Source organism: Talpa europaea, assembly GCF_964194135.1.
Source record: "Talpa europaea genome assembly, chromosome: 1".
Classification (NCBI taxonomy): Eukaryota; Metazoa; Chordata; class Mammalia; order Eulipotyphla; family Talpidae; genus Talpa; species Talpa europaea.
Window position 1 is genome coordinate 94,752,302 of NC_140073.1, and position 22,617 is coordinate 94,774,918.

Sequence of the window (22,617 nt, forward strand, 5' to 3'; positions counted from 1 at the left end):
ACTTTTTATATATACATACACGTGTATATATAGTCATCAGTTGTACATACATCCATAACCTTTTACATACAATTCTGAAATCCAAAAAGCTCTGAAAACCAAACTTTGCACCAAAACTCATTACTCTGAAAAAAACCTGCCCTGACTTGGATGCAAGCACTTTCTTTATATGCTTGAAAGTGAACATTTATAAAGTTTTGTTATAGAAATATTATAGGGCAGGGCCTCCCCTGGTGGCGCGCGGTTGAGCGCTGGGCTGCGAAGCTGCCTGCAGTCTCTGCAGCACCGGTTCGATCCCCAGCCACCGGCGAGGGTCCCATATGACTCGACAGACCTCTCCTGTGTCGCCCGCTGCTCCCCTCAGCAGTGTATTTTGTCAGTCTACCTGTTCTGTTCCCCTCTCTGGCTCTGGTGAATTCTCTCACCCTCCCGCACTTCTGACTGTAACCGGTGCTTGTATAAGTAAATAAATCTTAAAAAAAAAAAAAATATTGTGGGGCACTACCTAAAAATCCACGAGAGATTTTTATATAATAAATGGTATGGTGCAAGTTATTATTTTCCAATATTAAAACAATTTTCAGGGGGCATCCCTGGTGGTACAGGGGTTAAAGTCTAGAGCTATTAGCTATCACCAGTCAGTGCGACATGAGTTCAATCCCTGGTCAGGGAGCTAACTCATATGGTACAGTAGACCTCTCCTGTCTCACCCACTGCCCCCCTCAGCAGTGTATTTCAGTAGATTCACCTGTTTTGTTCCCCATTATGTCTCTGGTGAATCCTCTCACCACCACCCCCACACCGCACCTCTGGCTTACAACCCAGTTCTTGTAAGCACAAATAAATAAAAAGTAAATCTTAAAAAAAAAACACCAATTTTCTAATAAATCTATTCCTAACACCCCAATGGAGTATGTCACATCTACTAGGATTTCAGATAATAAACAAGCTAAATTAGAATATCATGCTTCACATATTTCTACACAACCCAGTAAAAGATGATAAGGCTGCTCATGGAATTTCTAAATAAACTGCCACAGCTTACATCTCATGAAATGTGAAAATGAAATGAAATCTTTGACATTCTAAATCTATCTCTTCACACCTGAATCTCTATTTAAAGATGCAGTGTTTCTTCAATTAAAAAAATGTAGCTTCCAGTATTAAATAATATTTTATCAATTTTTAATTAGCACCATGTCTTCTCTTTATGATCAGAATGCTACCAGACCAACCAAATGCTTCTGGATGATGAAATATTTTCTCCAGTACTCTAATTTTGTTTAATGTAGAATAAACAAGGATGTATACTATATAATGCTATATAATAAGTGTGGGAAAAATGTTAAAAAACTAAATATAAAAAGTCGACTGCAATTCCTATGTTATGGTACTCCACAGACATTTAAAAGCTAAACAATTGCCTATAGAATACACGTTATTTCACATATGAAAGTAATCAAAACATCACAGAAACAGTCTTAGAAAATTACCGGTAAAGCAGGCTGCATGGAAGCCTGAGACATATGAGACATCATCATTCCAGGCATCACAGAAGACATCATTCCAGGCATCTAGAACAAAAGTGAAAAAAAAAAGGTTACCATGTAAGACCAAAGCAGTTAACATGAATTCAAGAATCTATCTGGTTATTAAAGGTAACAAGTAAAACTTAATATTAAAACCCACTTAACACTACAGTATATGCATAGTATGCTTAGTAAGTGCTTGTTGAATGAATGAAGAATTTTTGTCAATTACCTATCTTAATACAGATGTTAGAATTTATATGTACAATCAAAATTAATAAATGTATTTAAAAGTTTATCATGTTACTTCTAACCTAAATTTAAGATTATTAATTTCTTTAATTTTAATTCAACACTTGTACTTTTCTTCTTTCCTGGAGGAAGACAGTTTTTTCCCCACTATTAGTTACTTCTGATTTTTAATAACTGTATTAGATAAATTTTATAGCAATCTGGTCTTTTAAAAAACTAGGTAAAATATTAAAATTCTAGATCAAAGGTGCTAAAAATTCAAAGTGACTTTACAAAAATACATAAACAAACCTTTTAAGTACAAATCATCAATACTCTCTTCTGGTAAAGAAGTATTTAATGAAACACATTCATGAATATCTGGAAAAAATATTAATTTGGAAGCTTAATCTAGTTTTATCAATGACTGCCATCAAAATCTATGAATACTGGTTACAAAGAATGAATAAAAATCATGAAGTTAGCCTCCACTACCACAGGATTTTGACCCGATGCTGCTCTATGTAGTATGGTCAAACAAAATAATTTTGATTTTAATATGAACAAATCTGAAGAAAACATGGAGGTGAACAAATTATATACAACAATCATAGGTACCGAAACAATATATCCACTTATTCAACAATTTCAAATTAAATGAACAATCTGAGAAATAAGAACAATAAGAAAGAAATAAGCATACTGGTCAATAAAACATTTAAAGACTACTAAAAGTAGTTAAGAATACTCATACACTGAAATTTAATACTTGTGAAAATTAACTCATGAGGTTAAAATACTATTAAAATAAAGTAGCATGGTACTAATGAATTTAACAAAAGAAGTCTTTGGTCTCAAGCACTTGATGTTATTTAAACATCATTCAACAAGACCTTGACAGAAATCATGCAACTAAAACTTAGAATACAAGGTCAAATTTTTTTCAGAGGTTCTGATTTGAAAACAGAAGCATTCACTGGTCTTTAAGAACACCCAGACTAAGAGAATTAAAGAAAATAATCAATATACAAAGGGGGTGGAGGGGGAATAGAGCAATCAAATGAGAAGTAGGCTTGTTCCCTTTCCTCCCCATTCCCAAAGATACATCCTCATAATTACTTTTGGTTTGGGCTAATAGCAAAGTAGGTTTGAAATCTTCTTAAGCACTAAGCTATTGATTATAGGGGGACATATGGTAGGTAATAAAGAGAAATAACCAGCTCTTTAAAATAGCCTAAATAGAAAACATATGCAAAAAATAGAACTCTAAGAAAACTTACGAAACTGAAGTTTGAAAAATTAAAAGAAAAATGAATCAAACCATTTTTTCACAAAAATTAAGGGCATTTAGGAGTAAAATTCTCCATCTTCCTTGGTACAAAACAGTAAATTCCCAGGGGCAGCAACTAGCTAAACTTGGTCAACCTAGCAAATATCAACAGATTTTTAAATTATGTACAACTATATATTATGAAAGTAAATATTATAGATTATGAATATAGGTTTAACACCAAACTGATATTAAGCTGAAATAAAAGAAAACCAAAAATATGCAATGTATTGTTTCCCATGAAAAGTTATTATAAGAATTTGACAAATTAAGAACTCTTAAGCCCATTTCCCAATGTATGAAGAATCTACTTTGTGGAAATGTTATGATTTGTTTTTCATTAATTTTAGGATATACATAATACAGAGATGCATGCTTCAACTGGTTGGACTGAAGTTCAATTCTTTCTAACATTGTGCTGACTTAGGACAGTCACTCAGCACCATCAATATGAGACTATTAAAAATTTCTAAGTTAATCCCATTTTGAAAAATTTGGAAAGTTTCCAAAATTTCATTTTGGAAAGTTTCTATAAAAACAAGCATGTGTGTGTCAATTTTTACACTAAATATTTAAGAAATGAAAACAAAAGGTACAGTAATAAATGCAATCTTATCAATGCTATACCAACTAAGTTGTACAAATGTACACTGACAGAGCACTTCTGTAGTAATATGAAAACGAAAGTGGAGATCCTCAATGACACTTCAAAAAGTCCTTCTTTCATAATTATTTTCTGAAGTTTTTCCACATAACCTACCTTTTGTCTAAGTATTAAATGTTAAATTTGGTTGATTTTAAAAATCCACTTTTGCTGCGAGCCTTCAATTACAATAGCCTGATTGCCTTTTTTTACTTGGTTCCTTTGGAATATCCTAAAATCAAATTCTAAAAAGCAAGCATATTCTGCAGAGGTTACTAATACAGTATTTAAAAACAACTGTCTCTTACACCACTAATTTTTCTTATAAACAAATGTGTAAGTGAATGCAAGAAAATTAATCTTTCAATAAATGCAAAAACTATATATTTGAAGGTAACTAGTCATTCAATTGGAGATAGGAACAAATAACCTTTATAATACCCTTAATAACCCACAGTGGTTGCATTTCAAGCAATGCAATGATTTAGTCTTACTTCCTCTGCATTTACAGTTATATGTAAACTCAAGGCATCATTTTTCTGGTATTAGGAATATATAAACAAAATATGGTAATATTTGCAAGAAATGTTGCCATACGTAGAATAGAATTTTATCATTTAATAAGTCAATTGCCATCATTCAAAGTTAACTTGCTAAATTCTCAACCTGATCAGTTTAGAATTGCCGAAGTTTACACTTACCTTTACATTCTAAGGCAATCCAGCTTAATGACAATCTCATACTACACAGGGAAGCAGCCTGTGTAGTATAATTTGGAGTGTACTTAATAGCTATTAAGTACACTCCAATCACAACTATTAATACAGCTATTAAGTACACTCCAGTCACAACTATCAGAATTGCTACCAACTTGACCACTTACCAGTGCATAAGTTTGGGCTAATTAACTTAACTGGGCCTCCATTTCCTCACCTGTAACATGGGAGAAAATATATTTCTCTGCTAGGATTGTTGTAGGGCTCAAATGGGTCGATACACTTAAGGCACTTACACCTCAAGGCTCAACACGGATAATTTTATTACCATTATTCTCCTTCAACTCATATAATCAAAGTATCTCTTATGTTGTCCCTTCTCATCTATTATTCTCTGTCAGAAGGCACTTCAGTCCTTTAAAGGCATTTAGTAAATGTTGTAAATCTATCATCTTCAGTAGGAATCAACATATTCAACAAAAAGTCAGTCCCAGATTAAACACCATGTTCAGTTCTGGCTCTACAATGTTGCTGTAGAATTTACTTAATTCTCTGGGCCTTTTATACCTACTAAGTTTAATTGGACATCCATCTTTCCAACCCACTTATCAAAATCAGGAGGTTTCTGAATTCTCAAAGTTAACACATAAACATGATGATAAAATTATAATTATTCATAACACAGATCAGTTATCACAATCCTGCTTCCTGGAAACTTAAAAGGTCAAGTAATTAATTTAGTGATCCATAGCCAACTGTCTCTCACTAAACACCTAACTTCTTAAATGAAGATATAGAAAATATAAAGAGAAAACTTCTGGGTATGGATGTGTGACAATCAACTTAGAATTGAATGAAATGAAGTATTTTATTTTTAAAATGCTGAACAAACTGAACACACTAAACATATTGACGATGCAAAGTGTACACAATTAAGTCCTAGAAGATTAAATACTTTAATATACAAAACAGGTAAGATTTACTCCCACTCCCTTTCCCTGAAGTCCTTAATACTAGATTCAGTATTATACATATTTAAATTGTTATGTATCTGTCTACATGGGACATTTATTTTTAATCTTCTCAACTGTGGCACCATTAGGACAGAGAGCACATCTCATTATTGCATATATCATTGGTGCAGAGGACAGTTACATGGACATAGCATAAACTCAAACACTGTAGTAGACAACTTTACAATGAGCCTTTATTTCTGTATGAGAAGAGGGCAATTTTTTATTATACTTAATATATAATCAAAAACAATGACCTTGAATACTAAAAAATCTTTCAGAGAACAACTTTCTTCATACCACAAGGAGAAAGACTCTATACCAAATCCATGTTTTCAAGTAGAATCTTGATGCTTGTTAATTGAAGATAATTTTAAAAACTTTAGCCCAGACAGATCGAGACTAATGAGCAAAATTACAGTTGTAGTCTGAGAATTTGTTCTTAAAAATGTTATAAAAATTTGTTAAAAAAAAAAAAAAACCCATAACACCCAAAGTTTACAATGAGATGAGAATTTCATTAAAAAAAATAATTCAAAGCCTAAGATAAACTATTTCAGTACTTTGGAGTCACCATTTGGAGTCTCCCAGGTGGCACAGGGGTTAGTGTCAGCATTATTACTATTGCCAGGGAGGTAACCCACATATGGTACAACACACCTCTCCTGTCTTGCTCGCTACTCAGTTTAGCAGTGTATTTCCACAAATCCCTGTGCTCTGATCCCCACTGTCTCTGGTGAGTCCTCTCACCCTTCCCCCCACCTCTGTCCTACCACCCCTCTTCCCCCCCCTTCATCCTTCTACACATAAATAAAGCTTAAAAAAAAGTCACCGGGCCTCCCCTGGTGGCTCAGGCAGTTGAGCACAGTGCTATGAAGCTGTCCGCAGCCTCTGCAGAGCGGGTTCAATCCCAGCCAGCTGGCAACCGGCAAGGTGTCCCACATGGCTCAGCAGACCTCTCCTGTCTCGCCCGCTGCTCCCTTCAGCAGTGTATTTCAGTCAGTCTGCCTGTTCTGTTTCCCACTCTGTCTGTGGTGAATCCTCTCACCCTCCCGCGCATCTGGCCTGTACCCCGGTTCTTGTATAAAAATAAATAAGTCTTTAAAAAAAAATTTTTAAAAAAAGTCATCATTTGCTTGCATATTGGGTTTTTTAAGAGACATGGATAACAGCATCAGTCAGATTTAAGTAAGATTCAGATTTCTGCTTTTAGCGCAATGCAATCAGTAAGAAAGAAGCAGTCAGAGGCAGATTTTCTTTCAAGCCCATCAGGCAAAATACCACCTCTTTACTAACAACTAATTACAATTAACCTTTTCTTAAATAAGCAAAAGAAATGCATGATTAGTTGATGAGATACAGAAAGAACACAAACATTAAAGATTCATTACTAACTTTTCAAATGTTCAGCAGTATTTTGACAGTAGTTAGGAGATAAGAAAACAAAAGTTTAGACAGGCAACTGAGGAATGTATATAAGTTGCTTGAGTCAGGGTATGTACAGCATTCTAACACTAACACCATAACCAAGAGACTAAAATATCTATTTACTAAAACAAATGAGACAGCAATCTATTTATTCCTACTTAAAATTTTGACAATGCAAATCTATTATTAAGTAAAAATAAACTTAAAACCCCAGGGTACAACTATGGGATATACACAGATACTAAATCTTTATTAATTATAACTGGAAGTATTGTCATTCAAATTTTTAACAAACCCAACTAAAAATCAACAGATTTTCTTGTTGAAATCTGTCCCCTTTCCTTTCTGATCCCACTACCTAATAAATATTTGTTGTACTTCATTTGTATGCATTAATATTAACTTATTTGGAAGTTGCCCTTTCCCTTTTAAAGAGCAAACTAAATGGATAAAGTGTACTCAATTCAGCATTTCTCCACAGAAAGCTAACCCCATGTAATGAGCTAGACAAAGCACCCCACCCAAAAAACCCAAAACCAAACAAACAAAAAACCCCAAAACCCAAAAACAAAAAAACATAACAGTGGTAAGGGAGACTGGGGAAATGGAAGATGGCCAAATAAAACTAAGAGATACTAAATAACACAGCTTTAAAAGGCTTCTGGCAAGAGTTCCCAACATCTTAAGTAAATACTGTGACCAGTCAATCTCCAAGAGTGGGGAGGAGGTACAGTTCCTTCTTCCAAATTTACATGGTCTTCTTAGATCTTCCCAACACTCCCACCTGCATCCCCCCATTCTTAGAAACACCACTCTAGCTAAAAGTTTGAATAGATGAATTCTTTTTTAATGAACCGCTATCTAAAGATAACCTTTAAAAAGTCTTTTTGTCGGGCCTCCCCAGTGGCGCAGCGGTTGAGCGCTGGGTTGCGAGGCTGCCGGCCACCTCTGCGGCGCAGCGGTTCAATCCCCGGCTGCTCCCCGGGCACCGGAGGAGGGTCCCACATGGCGTGCAGACCTCTCCTGCCGCCCACTTCTCCCCTGAGCAGTGTACTTCGGTCCTTCTGCCTGCTCTGCTCCCCGCTCTGGCTCTGGTGAATTCTCTCGTCCTCCCGCGCTTCTGACTGTACCCAGTGCATGTATAAACAAAACAAACAAACAAACAAATAAATAAAAACATGCCTCTATTAAAAAAATAAATAAATAAATAAAAAAGTCTTTTTGTCACTAGCTAAAAAAATGTCCAATTCAATGGCATGGCATGGATTCTGTAAAAACCCAATCATAAGGGTAATTCAAATGTAAAAGCAACAAATCAATTTGTCAAATTGGTGAGATTTGACAATCTAAGATATTATGAATTTCTCTAGGGTATGAAAAAAGTCCGTGGTAGAATATAAAGAGATGATCATCAATAGTCATACTGATACATTTGCCTGTAATTCAAAATGAACAGAAATAGGTGTTCTAGTTTAATTCACCAAACAAAAACTAAATATTTCGTATTACTTATCTTTCACTTTTGTCAAATGAAAAAGCCACAGTGAAGAGACAGACACGAAAAACAATACTGGTAACAATGTAAAGTCACAAGCAACCACTGAAAACATGTAACATCCACTTACTTCTGGCTTATATCAAAGACCAGTATCTTTGTTTCATTCATTCAACAAGTATTTTTACTGAGCATCCAAGATGTGCCAAGAACTGCTCAGCACAGACTTCTTAAAAAGTACAGAACATAGTGCCTGCCCTCTAAGAGCTTACAATCTATTACTTTTGTGGAAAACAAAGCAAGTAAGAAACTATAAAATAAAACAAGTTAATAACTAAGTGACTAAATAAGTGAACAGTTAAGGAGTTATAGACAGATTACAAATTATCAGACTTCAGTAATCTGAAGGACTGGTATATACTGGACAAAGTTACTGCTGAGGACCTCTTGGAGAAGGATGGATTAAAGGGCAGAATTTACATAAAGTTCCTGGAGGGCAGAAGGATAAGATCAATGTGAGCTCAGTCATAAATTGATATAATTACTCAAGGTAGCATGAAAATATCAGCTTGGGTTCAAAGTAGGAATGTGAACACATGCAGTCAGAATCATGCTCTGAACTGTACTATGGAAGTCCTTGAAAATTAAGCTGTGGAATTTGGATATTATCCTGCAGGCACAGAGAAACACTGGAGGTTCTACGGCAAAGAGGAAACTCTAAAAGCATTGGGGTGAGGGGGATGCCTTGAAACAAGTACTACAGCTCAAAAGTTAAGCATATATAAGGCACAGGAGGGTAATAACTGGGCTCAGATGGCAGCAGCAATATAATTAAAGTATGATGTTTAAAGTCTTGCTCAACAAAGAAATAAAAATCAAATTTATTTGTAAAGAGCAATTATTCATGTATACACCAAATGCAAAAGAAAAGAAAAAGGAACTGAATAGTTAGAATTAGGGAGGTAATACTAAAATTATTTTCTGTTCTTTTATTTCCATACTGTCCTACAAAATCTCTTACATACATCACATACTTTTCTTATCAAATGATCAGAACTGAACCATTATCTGTTACAGCTGATAGGGATGTTAACTCTTTTATTCTTCTGTACTGATTAAAAGAAAATTAAAAAAAGAAAAATGTCCATTAGCAGGAATCTTTTGGATGTAAGTGAAGGCAAAACCATCTTTGGTAAAGATGGCAGGACTTGCATGTCCTTTGTGTAGAAAGAACAAAGGAGTGAGATGTACAAATGGAGGAAGAGGATGACCCCATACATCATTTTACCCCAAAGCAAATATCTACTGGAAAATTTTGAGCATTACCACCAAGCAGGTAAATTGCTTTATTAACACAGTTTTCTAACCAGTAACAGACCATTACTTAACTCAGAGACCATGAAAAGGTTGTTTAGATCTAAGATCCAATAATTTTGTAGAATTAGCACCTTTCCCACTGAAATTAATATATGATAAGAGGTAAATTTACCCTAATAATAGATAATTGAGATAAACTTGAAAGAAATACTAACCTCCATTTGATGACTTCCAAATACTTTCTACTAATATTGAATTCTATAAAGGACATTCTCCTGAATTTAAAAAAAGAACAAAGAATATACCAATTTCTTTAAATAACTGCTGCGCTCGAAAAACTATGACCTCTGGCTTCAGCAGTTTGTTATTTTTGTCTAATCTGTATATTAGTTTACGAACAAGTCTTAAAATTTCAAGCCACATTCAGTAACATTCCAAAAACTGTAATTATTTACCAGATAAGACTACTATCAATTTTAATCTTCAGCCAGTCCCAGAATAAGATCTTAATGTGAGCTAGGCGATATGTGTGAAGATTCCATAACCTTTAGCCCCAATGTCCAAAGAATGTGTGAATCATCTTTTTGAAATTGGTTGGTGAAACCCTACCAACCTCGCATCAATCACTGTAGTGAACTATATAGGCACCCTGCTTCTGATCATTATCTTCTGACTATTTACTGTTCATTAAAACTTCTGGAGAGTGGCCAGACAGAAGAAATGATACAGAAAAAAGCAACAATTTTACTAAGAATTAACTCCTACTTTAAAAGTAGTTTTCATTGTTACAAAAATTGTTTCTAGTTTATTTAACATTTCCATACCCTCTTAGTCTGTCATTGAAGCTAAAGTAAGAATTAGTTTTACCACATTTAAGTCCTATTTTTGTTAGATATTAAAAGAGAAAAACAAGAGAATAATCTAAGTTTAAGGGGAAAAAAATAGTGCATTCTCTTGGGGCCCTCAGAGCTGAAATCATTCTATGACATCCATTTCATTATCCTAACAGAAACCAATAGGAGAAACAGACTTCTAAACATCTAAGTTGTCAGGTACATTTAAGGGCACATGGCATATATTGGTCTAGGGAAAAAAGTAGAAGAAAACCACAAGACAAAATTCAGAGTATCTGAATGGATGTGTACCAATTAGTAAGTAATCCTCCTGGGAAAATGGTCACTGATACTGCTAAAGAAAGGGCCATAGTGCAAAATGTGAACAATTTTTGTGTCATGAGATACACTAGTGTACTTAAAAAAAAAATAAAGTCTGCATTTTACTAGATATGACTAGCTGGAATCTGGGTTTTTGGTAGTGCAAAAGCACCATTACAGCAAGGGTAAGCAGGTCAATCCCTTGCAAAACTTACCTTGATTGGCCCAATGGAAACAGAAGGCCCCAGAAAAGAGAGAAGCATCTGGCAGTAGCAAATTGTTTTATTTTATCTTTCTGTGGAAAGAAACTAATTTTAAATAAGAACCAGAGCATTTAAAGAATAAATATTTTTAAAGCTCATTATCTAGTTAGAGCAGCTCTACTAAGAAAACAAGAGCTCCTTTCTGCTTAGAGATGGAAAGAAACAGAAGAGGAATCAAGGTTGTTTTTCCATCAGTAGGGAGTTTTAAAAGTTGTGCTATGCTAGAATAACAATAAATGGTTCTCTTTTAAACAACTCCTACAGACATAATCTTTTGGGCCTGGTGCCTTTGAATAGAGATTTATATATAAAAGGGGTATATTCCAAGTAAAAAAAGAAAACCACTTGACAGTTAAGTCCAATCCTTAGGTTAAATGAAAAGAAAAACACAAAGAAAGCTCTGTTTCTACTACAATTTCACCAATAAATTTAACTGAACACTTTGAAGATTATCAAAGTAAAAAAGTATAATCAGCGAAAAGCATACCTAATTGACTGGTTTTCCAAAATAGTTGGTTAGCTTAAAATTTTTTATGATTTATTGAGATACTCAAATGGAAAGAACCCAGTCACCTAAGGATTTATGTATTACAGAATCTCACAAGGGACATAAAACTAGTAAGAGTAACTAACTGAACCTGTTACGTTTCTTGGATGCTTCTTTAAGAACTCAGTTCTACTGAATTCACTGAGTCAGCATTACCACCTTTTGATTCAAATCACTCCCAAAAATGTCGATTTACATTTTATGCTGGCGATGGAAGGGACAGCTCAAATGCAGGAGTGCAGAAGCAATAAGCATTAAACACAAACAAAAACATCCAACAAAATAGTGTAAGTGAAAAATGAACTCTCCATTTGGCACTGTCCTAGGAAGAATCAAATCAGAATAGATCCCTCCCCAACTCCATCCCCACCACATGATCACACAAACATAAACCCATGGAAATTACTTCAGGAATAAAAGCCATCCTAAGTCAAAGGCCTACACAACTGCTATTTCAGAGTCTATGCATTTACGGGGTCCACTGACATAAGTTATGTTGATCTATCAGATAATATTTACTCTTTAAATGTTAATTCAAATGACAGACTGGGGGGAGGGGAGTCATTAAACTAAAAAGCTTGAAGGCACAATTACTTTTAAATAAAAAAATTAGTTTTGCTGCAGTAGAAAGTAGATCTTTTACACAGAAGGCTTATTACATTCAAAATTTTGTTAGTGTCATGATTCAACATTTGACTTATTTGAAAACATTATTTTGGCGTAACTAATCCTTAACAGCTTTAAGTATTGACCCAGATTTTGAAATCTTGACACGATACCACAAGCAAACATAAATAAATACAAAATAAAACAAAAACAGTCTTACTTGTCCCATTGGTGGCCCTCCCATAGGGGGCATCATTTGTGGCATCATTCCGTGAGGTACAGGAGGCATATTCGCTCTCTGACCCATAGGGTGCATTCCCATTGGGGCATAATGCATTCCAGGATGTCCCATCTGAAAAATGGGGACAGTTTAAAAATTAACAATTCACAATAAATGTTTCTCAAAAATCTGATTTCTACATATCAGTTACCTGCAGTGGCAGGTGTTATTAGGCTTGTGTGATTCAATTATCGGATTAGCTTATATTTTCTTGCCTTAAAATGCACTACACCTGTATTTAAAATGAGCTTGCAATTGAGCAAATTCCAGAACAAACCGCAAAAGTTAAAAAATCATTACCGGACAACTAAGTCTTTTTTTTTTTTTTTTTTTTTTGGGTGAAGCATCCTGATTGGCTTGATGAGCTCGGAAGAAACGCATGGGACAGCCGATTTAAAAACTGGTATAGTAGAAACCACAACTTTATCCTGTTTCACACAGACTTAACACTGTTAGCTTCGTTATTTTATAATGGCACTTATTCTTAAAATTATTTCCAAGCTGCTTTTTAAACTTCAAAACTCTGAATTTGCCCCATTAACTCAGACCGGGTGCTGGTCTTATAAAACGCAAACAGTAGGGGCAAACAACAAACAGCGAAAACATTTCACTCCTAACAAATAAATGTACTCCCTAACAGACTCTCTAACATATAAAATTACTTTGGCCCCTAAAACATTTTCAAATACTAGGGTGTGTCATTCAGACACTGTAAGTAAACAACTAATCCACCCATTTCAGTGAGCTTTTAAAAGACAACTACTTTCTTCACCTGTATGTCCATTGTTCCAGGTCTTAAAACCAGGTACTTATAACCTGCCAATTCTCCCAACAGGCCTCCTCCACTCCCTCGGTCGACACGACTACAGCCCATTAAAACGGATTTTGGTTGCTTGTTTGAAAGTGCCCCCAAGTCTCCGCTTCCTCTTCCCGGCCAAATCGGGCCTACCTCTCCAAGACGTTCAGCACGCCCAGGGCCCAGCACCTCCACCACGCATCTGTCTAGGCCAAGCCCACTGGGAACTTCCAGGGTCCCACAACCTTCCCTTTGTGCATCCCGCCCTCCGTTTCTCTCCCTGGGAACGTATCCCACCATCTCGAGTTCTTTCTTCGTCCACTCTCATCTTCTTCTCCTTTTGGAGAAAGCTTCCTGTCTCTCTGACTCCGTTTTTCATTGTGCCGCTTTCCCCTGCCCCACCGATCCCTTACCGAGGGCCGTCTCCTCAGGAAGCCGTCAGCAGAGACCCAAGAGCTGGAGGACAGGCTTGAGCCGGACAATCTCCGCTCCCCGTCCCCGGTACCCCGCGAGGGAGGATGGCTCTCCATTTCACTCACCATGAGGCCTCCACGCTCGGCTCCCGTCCCCGGCCTCATCGTCGGGCTCAGACTGCTCCGCCGGCGGCCACTGCCGCTACACATACCAACAAGAAGCGATCTGAGTGGCTGGCGCCCGCTAGGGCCAAAGGTTAAAGGCTGCCCGGCGCTACGGGGTGGGATCAGCGGGGCCAATAAACTGACAGGCTTTGCCGCTGTCCAATCAGAGTGCACCTCCGTCACGCAGCTCTGCGGCGATTCGCCCCCAGCCTCAGCCTCAGTCGGCGTCGCCTGCATGGAGGGGGGGGGAGGGGAACGGAGGAAGTTTCTGCGCCGAACCGTCTGCCGGGAAAACTCCACCAACTTCCCCCGGGGAAGGGAAGATAATCGTGTACCAGCCTCCCGAGCTTAGACCGCCTCACCCCGTACGGGGTGGGGTAGTGGGGGCCTGCCACCTTCACACCCCCGCCGGAGTTACTTACGCCCCACAAACCTGAGGCCGCCAGGGGTGGGTGGGGTGGGGTGGGGTGGGGGTGGGGCAAGCAGCTTCTAGCGTTAGAGGTGGCCCCGGCCGGGAGCGCGCGCGCGCAGTGCTCGAGGCGTAGGGCGGGGGCTGGAAAGCCAAGAGGAGGGCTCTAGAGGAGATTCGAGTTCCGTAGGTACCGGCCGGAGAGCGCGCGCTCGGGAGAAGTGGGGAGGAGGCGTGTCGAGTGGCGCGGAGGGAAGGTGTGATGGGGCGGGGAGAGCGAGGCGGCGGAGAGGTAGGGATGGGCAGTTAAGGCGAGGCCAGAGCTCCGCATGGTGAGCTGTTGCTATCTAAGGAGGCCGGGGGCGAGCGCCAACGTAGCGGGAAGACGGGAAACAGTTTCGGGAATAAGAGCCCGGCGGGGCATGGTGGGCATTAGGACCGGGCGTCGAGAAGAAGCCGCTTTGGGGCTGCCGCGGCGCGCGCTTGCCAGGAGCCGACGCGGGGTGGCTGAGGTCTGGCCCGGAGGAAACACTGGAGGGAGCGGAGACGCCGCTGCCTTCGGCCTCGGCTCGCCTCTTCCCTGCGTGCTTCCCTGCGCCCCTTCCCTCCTGCGGTCCGGGGGTCTGATCTGGACTAGGGGCGCCCAGACGCTCGTCGGGGCCCCCGCGCATCCTGGTACTCCCCCGCCAGCCCCCGCGCGGTGGTAGAGGCCGTGGCGGAGCCCGCCGCTGATTGGCTGCCGCGGGCGTGGGGCGGGGCGCGGGGGCGACGCTGCGCCGCCCGGGACCGCGCTCTCTTTCCCGCCATGTCGTTCGTGGAGAGCGGGGGGCGCTCGGCTGCCCTGCGCCGCCGCCCTGGTACCCCGACCCCGTACACTCACTCGTTTTCCACCTTTGCTCAAGGGGGCAGTTGGGGTGAGGGTGAAGTCGAGGAAGAGGAATGCGACCCGGTGGCCCGCGACTTGCGGGCTGAGTTCTCGGCCGGGGCGTCGTCGGAGCCTCGGAAGAACTGGCCGCTCCCGCCTGACGGGGCCGGGTCTCCGCTGCTGCCTGACAAACGCAACGGCCTTGTCACAGCTGCTGCGGCCGGCCCGGCCCCTGCGAGGGGCTGGCCGGTCCAGGTGCTCTCACTTCTCTGTTCCCTGCTGTTCGCCGTCCTCCTCGCCTTCCTCCTCGCCATCACCTATCTGATCGTAAAAGGTACTGGAGTTCGCGCCTGGAGAAAGTCTGTGCTGAGTAAAATTGAGCTTCGAGGCGGCTCTCACCTTTGTCACTCACCTGGTCTGAGGGCGGCGAGCTGGTAGCGTTTTCACTGAGTCTTCATCTGCACCTTTCTTTGACACCCCCCCCCCCGCCCCGCTTTGTTTTCAAGGTGGAGGGTCCATGCTCAAGAGACACATTTTATTTTACTTTTTAAAGTGGAGGTATAATTGACGTGTAACATTAATTTCAGGTGTGCAACATAGGGACTTGCTGTTTGTATACATTGCCCAATCATCATCCCAATAGTTTAACTTTCTTCAGCATACATAGTTACAAGGAAAAAGTGTAGACGACGCTTTTTTTTTTTTTTTTTTTTTTTGTTAAAGGTTTATCCATGCATACAAGAGCTAGGGCGCAGGCCAGGAATGTGGGAGTGAGAGGATTCACCTGACAGTGGAGAGCAGAACAGGTAGATGTAGTGAACTACACTGCTGAAGGGAGCAGTGGGCGACTCAGGAGAGTTCTGCGCCATTTTTAAGAAAGAGTCATGATTAAGTGGTTACTCTTGAAAAAAGTTTTTTAAAGTTACTGCAATATTGGAAAACTAAGCAAAACGCAGAACTACCATCATTAAAAGGAGGTGGGGGACAGTAATTTTAAACAAGCTATACGTATTCAAGACTTTAATCCACAAATAGTTAAGATGTGCCATCTGCCCATTTGTACATTCAGAATTCCTGAAGGACAAAATTTCCATCCCATTGCCTGTATTTGTAGATAATTAGTTTTACTTCACTAAATAGAAATAAATGTTTTAACTCTACTTATTCTTTTATTCCTCATTGTTTCCAAGCCCCTAGAAGGGTGCAGGTGGCATTTAACAGCTTATCATGGCTTGATTTTCATACAGAAGACAGATTCGCACTTTAATTTTCAAGTTTTATTTCTTCAAAGTGGTATTGGGTATAAACTGGCAATCTTAAATATTTGGGTGCTTATGTTTTTCCTCCTTGATCACTCCCTTCTAGCCCTTGTTTTCACTAAGTTTATCTTGTAGATAGTTTATTTCTCTTGCTCTTTTGTATTATGCAGTCACGAAACCTGGTAAATGGCAGCCCATTGCAAGACATTTAACTTCTGATTTTGGAGAATAGAGAAAGGAACTGAACTGTAAACCTAATGTGCCCTGTAATTTGAATTATACAAAAATGTTTCATTGATTCATAGATGTTTTACTGAAGGTTACACAGCTAATAAATGGAATCCGAATTTGAAACCAGTTCTTTCTGACTCCAGAACACTTTCCGTAACTCCACATTGACTTCCCAGCCTTCGAAGTTACTGTTCAAATTATAAAATCATCTTTTTTACACAAGGCCCTTTGTGTATTTACAGAATTGCACACTGAGAATTTGAAGGATGAAGATGGTGTGGACACTGGGGTACTAGGTATGGAACTTAATTGTCACTTGATTTGATTTTGAGGCTACTTTTTGTTTTTCCACATCATGTTTAAACTACAAAATTTTGGATAAAACCTTAATATATTCCCTTAATTTAGCCTTATTCTTTTTCATCTGTATACTTGTATGGTAAATTTTATTAAATCTTTTTATACAGGGATGGTGTGTGTATGTATTTGTGTATAAATCACACGTACTAATAATACATTTTGAATACAAATGTATATGACTAAGACCCAGAGAATACTTAGCATTTTCTAGTTTCTTTCTGGAAGAGTCTCCTTACAATTTTTTCCCCAGGAGTTAAAAACAAACAAAACTTTTCACAAACTTACGAAAGATAATGTTTTTAGCAGACCTCAGGAAAAATTTATGTTGAAATCTTTATAAGCAACTTCAAAAAAAGTAAGTATTGGGCATACTCGGTTATGAGGACTAGGAAAGAATTAACCCTGAGTTTCCATAGAATATTAGTTTACAGGTTTCTTGTGAAAAAATTTAAGGGTCATTTATCTTAACATTTGTTTCTTTTGGCTAAAATGATGTTGAAGAGTTAAGAACGTCCTGGTGTACTGTGCTCCTATTTGGGTGCTTATGTTTTTCCTCCTTGATCACTATTTGCTATAAATTTGCTATAAATTATTTGATCACTCTAAATTTGATCACTCTAAATCACTCTAATTTTGATCACTCTAATTAGTTCCTATCCTGCATGTCATCTCTCCCCAAATCTTAGATAACTGTTTAATCTACCTCTTTAAGGCTAATGTTCTCACAATGATCTGAAGTGTAGCATACGCTATTTTGCTGATGGAGAAACCTTTTTCTTCAAATTACAAAAAATCAGTTTGCTGATGTCCCATGAAAACTTGTGTTTGTTCTTCTTGCATGAGAAAACATACACTTTTTAGTTAACTCATTTTATCAGTATGTGTTATAATGTTTCATCTCAAACAGCCAAGGTTCTGGGACTTTTCATAGCATTTTTAGGTTTGTCAACTCTTGGTGCAGTAGAAACAATCATATGAACTATTAATGAATTCTAACTTGCTGTTTAAAAAATGGCAAGATTTCACATTTATGAAATGTATGAGTAGCACTTGCCTAATGGAATGACTTGTTCAGTATCAAAAGGAATATAATGGCTTTGTCATTCACCTTTTTCTTTTCTGTAAATATTCCTGTACTGCTTGATAGATAGTTATTACTATTATAGCAAGTAGGGACATCATTATCTAAGTCTTTGCTAATGACCTTTTACTTTCAAGATGAAGAATAATCTTAGGAGTTGAAAGAAACTATTGAATTGTGCTGGCACAATGTCCTGTTAAACAATAGTTATGCCAAAACAAAGATCCTTATTTTGAACCAATTATCCAGGGATCAAGTGAAGAATTTTTTCAACATCACTTAATAAACTAATTCCATTCATTTCCAGGGGATTAACATTAAATTCTCTCCTGTTTGGGAGAAAGATACAAATTAACCTCTTTGGAAAGTAATGTTTTGAATTGACTACTTGTTACAGATTAAAAGTCCATTTGAAACCGTTGATAGTTGAAAAGTAGGTCACTTGTTCCCTTGACCTGTGACTTGGATCCACATTAACCATGAGTGTGATGGAATATTCAGCAATCAAAAAAGATAAACTCATGCCATTTGCAACATGGACGGAGTTGGAAGGGAGTAATCTCAGTGAAATAAGTCTGAAGAAAAAGAAAAGTATCGGAGGGTTTCACTTACAGAAGGAATATAGGGAAACAGAAAACAAGGGGGTCAGGAAAAAGAAAACTATCAGGCAAATTAAAAAATCTGAGACTTACAGCAGGGGGAAGGGGAGGGAAGGGCACGAGGGACTCTTGTGACAGTTCATGGGTGGTGTGGGAGTTTCATGGGATTACACCTCTGGGGAGAAATCAAATATTGTACAAAAATAAACAGTGATGTAAAATAAATAAAGTAAAAAAAAAATTAACCATGAGTTGATTAACTTAGGTGTCAAAAAAGATTGCAGCCTTCACTTATCCCTGAAGAAATGCTAGAGAAATTTTGTTCTTTTACTATTGATATAAAAAGGTTTTCACTTGGGGCCTCCTCTGGTGGCGCAGCGGTTGAGCAGTGGGCTGTGAAGCTGCCCTCAGCCTCTGCAGCGCCGGTTTGATCCCCGGCCACTGGCAAGGGTCCCACATGGAGCGCAGACCTCTCCTGCCGCGCCCGCTGCTCCCCTTAGTGTATTTCGTCTGTCTGCCTGTTCTGTTCCCCACTCTGGCTCTGGTGAATTCTCTTACCCTCCCACACTTCTGACTGTACCCAGTGCTTGTATAAATAAATAAATTAGAAAAAGAAAGTTTTCACTTAAAAAATGCAGACTCTTCAATAACTATTGTTGAAGTCATTTATTGTATACAGAAAAAACAAAATGCTGCCTTTTATCATAGTCAGATGGTCATACTTTAATTACCTAATGTTAAATGAATTTTCCTTTTTAATTTCATAAATTATGTGATCTTACTAGGAAATTCCAGCAATTAAAGCAAAGGTTTCCAGTAACATACTCATACATATTTATAGATTTTTTTTTCATGTATATACATACATGTAGTGGTTATATATGTGGTTTTCTCTTTTGTAAAAAAAATTGGAATCGAATATTTTGCACTTTTATTGAAATGTGTTGGAGTTCATTCTGTGTTATGCATGGATCTACCTCATTCTTTTTTTGCTATGCATATTTTATATTCAAGTCTGTTTAGACAGTTTGTCTGAAGTTCTAAAACAAGACACAAAATTTTGTGCTGTCATATTTAGTCCTATTGTTTCCTTATGGCAACAATGTTTTGTGACAAATGCTTGACTAATTCCACAATGGAATTTTAATAAGAAAGCTTTTCTAGTATGGGACCATGGAGGTTTGTATTTTTTCTCTGGTCATTTCAATTTGCATATCATATGTGCAGTTATTGTCTCTACATCTTTATAAAACTTGACTCCAAGAGGTTTCAAAATTGTTGCAAAATATGAATTACCATCATTTCATCAACTTATGAAAATTGAACTGTAGAGAAGAAAGATGATGTATTTATTTAAAGACATGCCCTTTGACACAGTAGTTCTTCCTCTAGAAATTTGTTATAGATATCCTTGTATATCTGTACAGTGAAGTGTGAAAGTATGACTTTTACTTACAGCTTCATTTTTAATAGTCAAAAGTGAAAACAAATCTGAAGTAGCATTGTGGCCTGTGTGTTTCAACATTGCTATGTTGAAACAGCAAAATTATGAGCATTTTTTCTGGTCATAATCCCATTTATGGAAATTAAACTGATAAAATTCATACGTATTATACATTACTTGTATGTAAGAGCTTCATATATCTATCCACACTTCCTATAGATTTTGGAAAAGATTCACAACAGACTCTTAGCTGATTGCTCTTAAGTGTAGTATTGGGGAAGGATCACTCACTTTATTTTGATAAGCTTTTCTACTTTTAAAAAATGAAGTTAACTATTGGTAAAATGGGTTTACAAAACAGTTAACAGGTTTTTGGCTTCCAGATTCTGGAAACAGTGACTTGTTCACAATTTTAGTTGTTGGGAGTTGCTGACTTCTGTGGCTTTTCTGTTTCATCATCAATTAATTGAGTAAAGAGGCATAAGCACTTCTAAACCACAATATTACATTGTCATTGTGACCTGGCATTTATCAGTGATGTGGCTGTTAATTAGTGCAAATTGAACATGTAATTAAATTGTCCAAAATCAGGCAACCATTTAGATCATGGAATAGTAGTCATTTCTGGTAGCTTTAGAATATTCTTGTATTAAATTTGACAGTTGTTTTATTAAAATAACTGAGTAGTAAAGCAGAATGAACTTTATCTCACATTTTGTTTTTTTTTTATCTGTTATTTTGTCTTTCTCACTTTTTTTAGATATTAAGAAGTTTCACCTTTCCACAGCAGTTCTCAAATTCTTTTAATTACCATCTTTGTTCTGCTATATTTATGTATTTTTTTTTAAAGATTTATTTATTTATTTATACAAGCACTGGGTACAGTCAGGAGCGCGGGAGGGTGAGAGGATTCACCAGAAACAGAACGGGCAGACTGAGATATACTGCTGAGGGGAGCAGCAGATGAGACAGGAGAGGTCTGCTATGCCATGTGGATTTCTCCCTGGCCGGCCAGGAATCGAACTCATGCTGCAGAGGCTGCTGATTGCTTCATAGTGCGGTGCTTGACCCCTTGCGCCACCAGGGAGGCCCCCATAAGTTTTAATTGTACACTAAGTAATCTCATTTGTGTTTTGATTCCCTATCACTGATTTAGCAAAAGATTGTACAACTATCTACGCACACCCAGGTTGGGTTAAGATTCTTTATGCTGACACAGTGCCAGGGTTTTGTAATGGGAGTACAAGTTAATGCTCAAGACATTTGCTCAAATGAATTATGGCTGAAATCTCTCTTTTTGGTCAGGACGACTTTTCAAATGTAGTACCTTCCAGCAATGTGACCATTTGTTGTTTCTGTGCCTAACTTTGAGCAGAGGTATCTGAAAGCTTGCCTGTAGGCCCATCTCCCAAGACTGGATACAACTGTAAACCCCCTGGTGTTGAGTAGCCCCTTCTCATGGCTCTACCAGGAAGGCCCAGTAGCACTCTTCACTCATACACTCACAAGTGCAAACACACATACATAGCATGCTTTCTTCAAACCAAGGAAGCCTTTCTTACCTGTAGATAAAGACCTCATGCTTTCTCCTTGTTACTCACAAACCTTTTATCTATACCCCAGTCGCTTATTGTCTTTGCGGTTTCTCAAGAAGAGATGCTGTATTTGTTGTACTAGTTCCTTTACTTACTTTGCAACATAAGAACAAAAGAGACATTCAGGCTATTTCTCCTTTCTGCATTGTGACATCTTTCTGAGAGCAGTAAACACAAAGTCTGTTATCTCTTTAAGAGGGTGTAAGGGAAATAGAGCTATCAGAAAAAAAAAATTAGGTTACTCTTTCAAAAATGTTTTGCTACAGTTTTTCTTATGCTTCATTCCTCTTTGTCTTTAGTAGTTTTATCTGATTCTGGGCTTTCAAGTGATTTACAAATAATCTACATATTTCTTAGCTGCTTCTTGCCAAAATAAAATGGTACTTTTTGTACAACCAGGAAATTTGGTAATTCATATTGAATTACCTATTGAATTTTATAAAACTGCAGATGAGTTATATTCTCAAGTTGAATTTCTGCTCTTTTCCACACACTAAATTATAATTCAATTAAAATATTCAAATATATAACTTCATGTGGTGCCTTAGTATTTTGCATTTCTAAATATGTCAGCTTATAGTAACCTCTGGTCTTTTACATCACCTAAAATTCAGAATATCAGAATTGCACATGGTTTTTGAACCTGAGGATGCTATTTTAAATTGCTGTGGTGTTAATAATTTAAATTGCCCCTTCCCTTTTCTTCCCATTAAGGATTCTGGACTCTACTTATATTATCTCTAACTGCTGGATTCTCCTGCTGCAGCTTTTCTTGGACAGTGACTTACTTTGATTCTTTTGAACCAGGAATGTTTCCTCCTACTCCTCTTTCACCTGCCAGGTTCAAG

General features: G+C 38.0%; 2 protein-coding genes across 16 annotated transcripts in view; one reads left to right on the forward strand and one right to left on the reverse strand.

The window, feature by feature from the left end:
* The window catches only part of PRPF40A (pre-mRNA processing factor 40 homolog A), a gene marked incomplete at its 5' end in the record, with an annotated part of 46,389 nt that extends 32,226 nt beyond the window's left edge, over nt 1–14,163 (reverse strand). For 4 of the 14 annotated variants that reach the window (XM_084237868.1, XM_084237867.1, XM_084237866.1 and 1 more), the window contains 3 exons: nt 1,494–1,574; nt 12,493–12,624; nt 13,762–14,163. In XM_084237868.1, the coding sequence (XP_084093994.1) occupies nt 1,494–1,574; nt 12,493–12,624; nt 13,762–14,163 (615 nt within the window). Of the gene's footprint in view, nt 1–1,493; nt 1,575–11,071; nt 11,120–12,492; nt 12,625–13,761 lie in introns of those variants that run through there. The other 10 variants (XM_084237865.1, XM_084237864.1, XM_084237863.1 and 7 more) reach the window with 4 other exon arrangements.
* Nucleotides 14,164–15,140: 977 nt separating this feature from the next.
* The window catches only part of ARL6IP6 (ARF like GTPase 6 interacting protein 6), a gene marked incomplete at both ends in the record, with an annotated part of 31,972 nt that continues 24,495 nt past the window's right edge, over nt 15,141–22,617 (forward strand). The window contains 3 exons of one of the 2 annotated variants that reach the window (XM_084255861.1): nt 15,141–15,534; nt 16,933–16,986; nt 22,484–22,616. In XM_084255861.1, the coding sequence (XP_084111987.1) occupies nt 15,141–15,534; nt 16,933–16,986; nt 22,484–22,616 (581 nt within the window). The remainder of the gene's footprint in view (nt 15,535–16,932; nt 16,987–22,483; nt 22,617) is intronic. The other variant, XM_084255862.1, reaches the window with a different exon arrangement.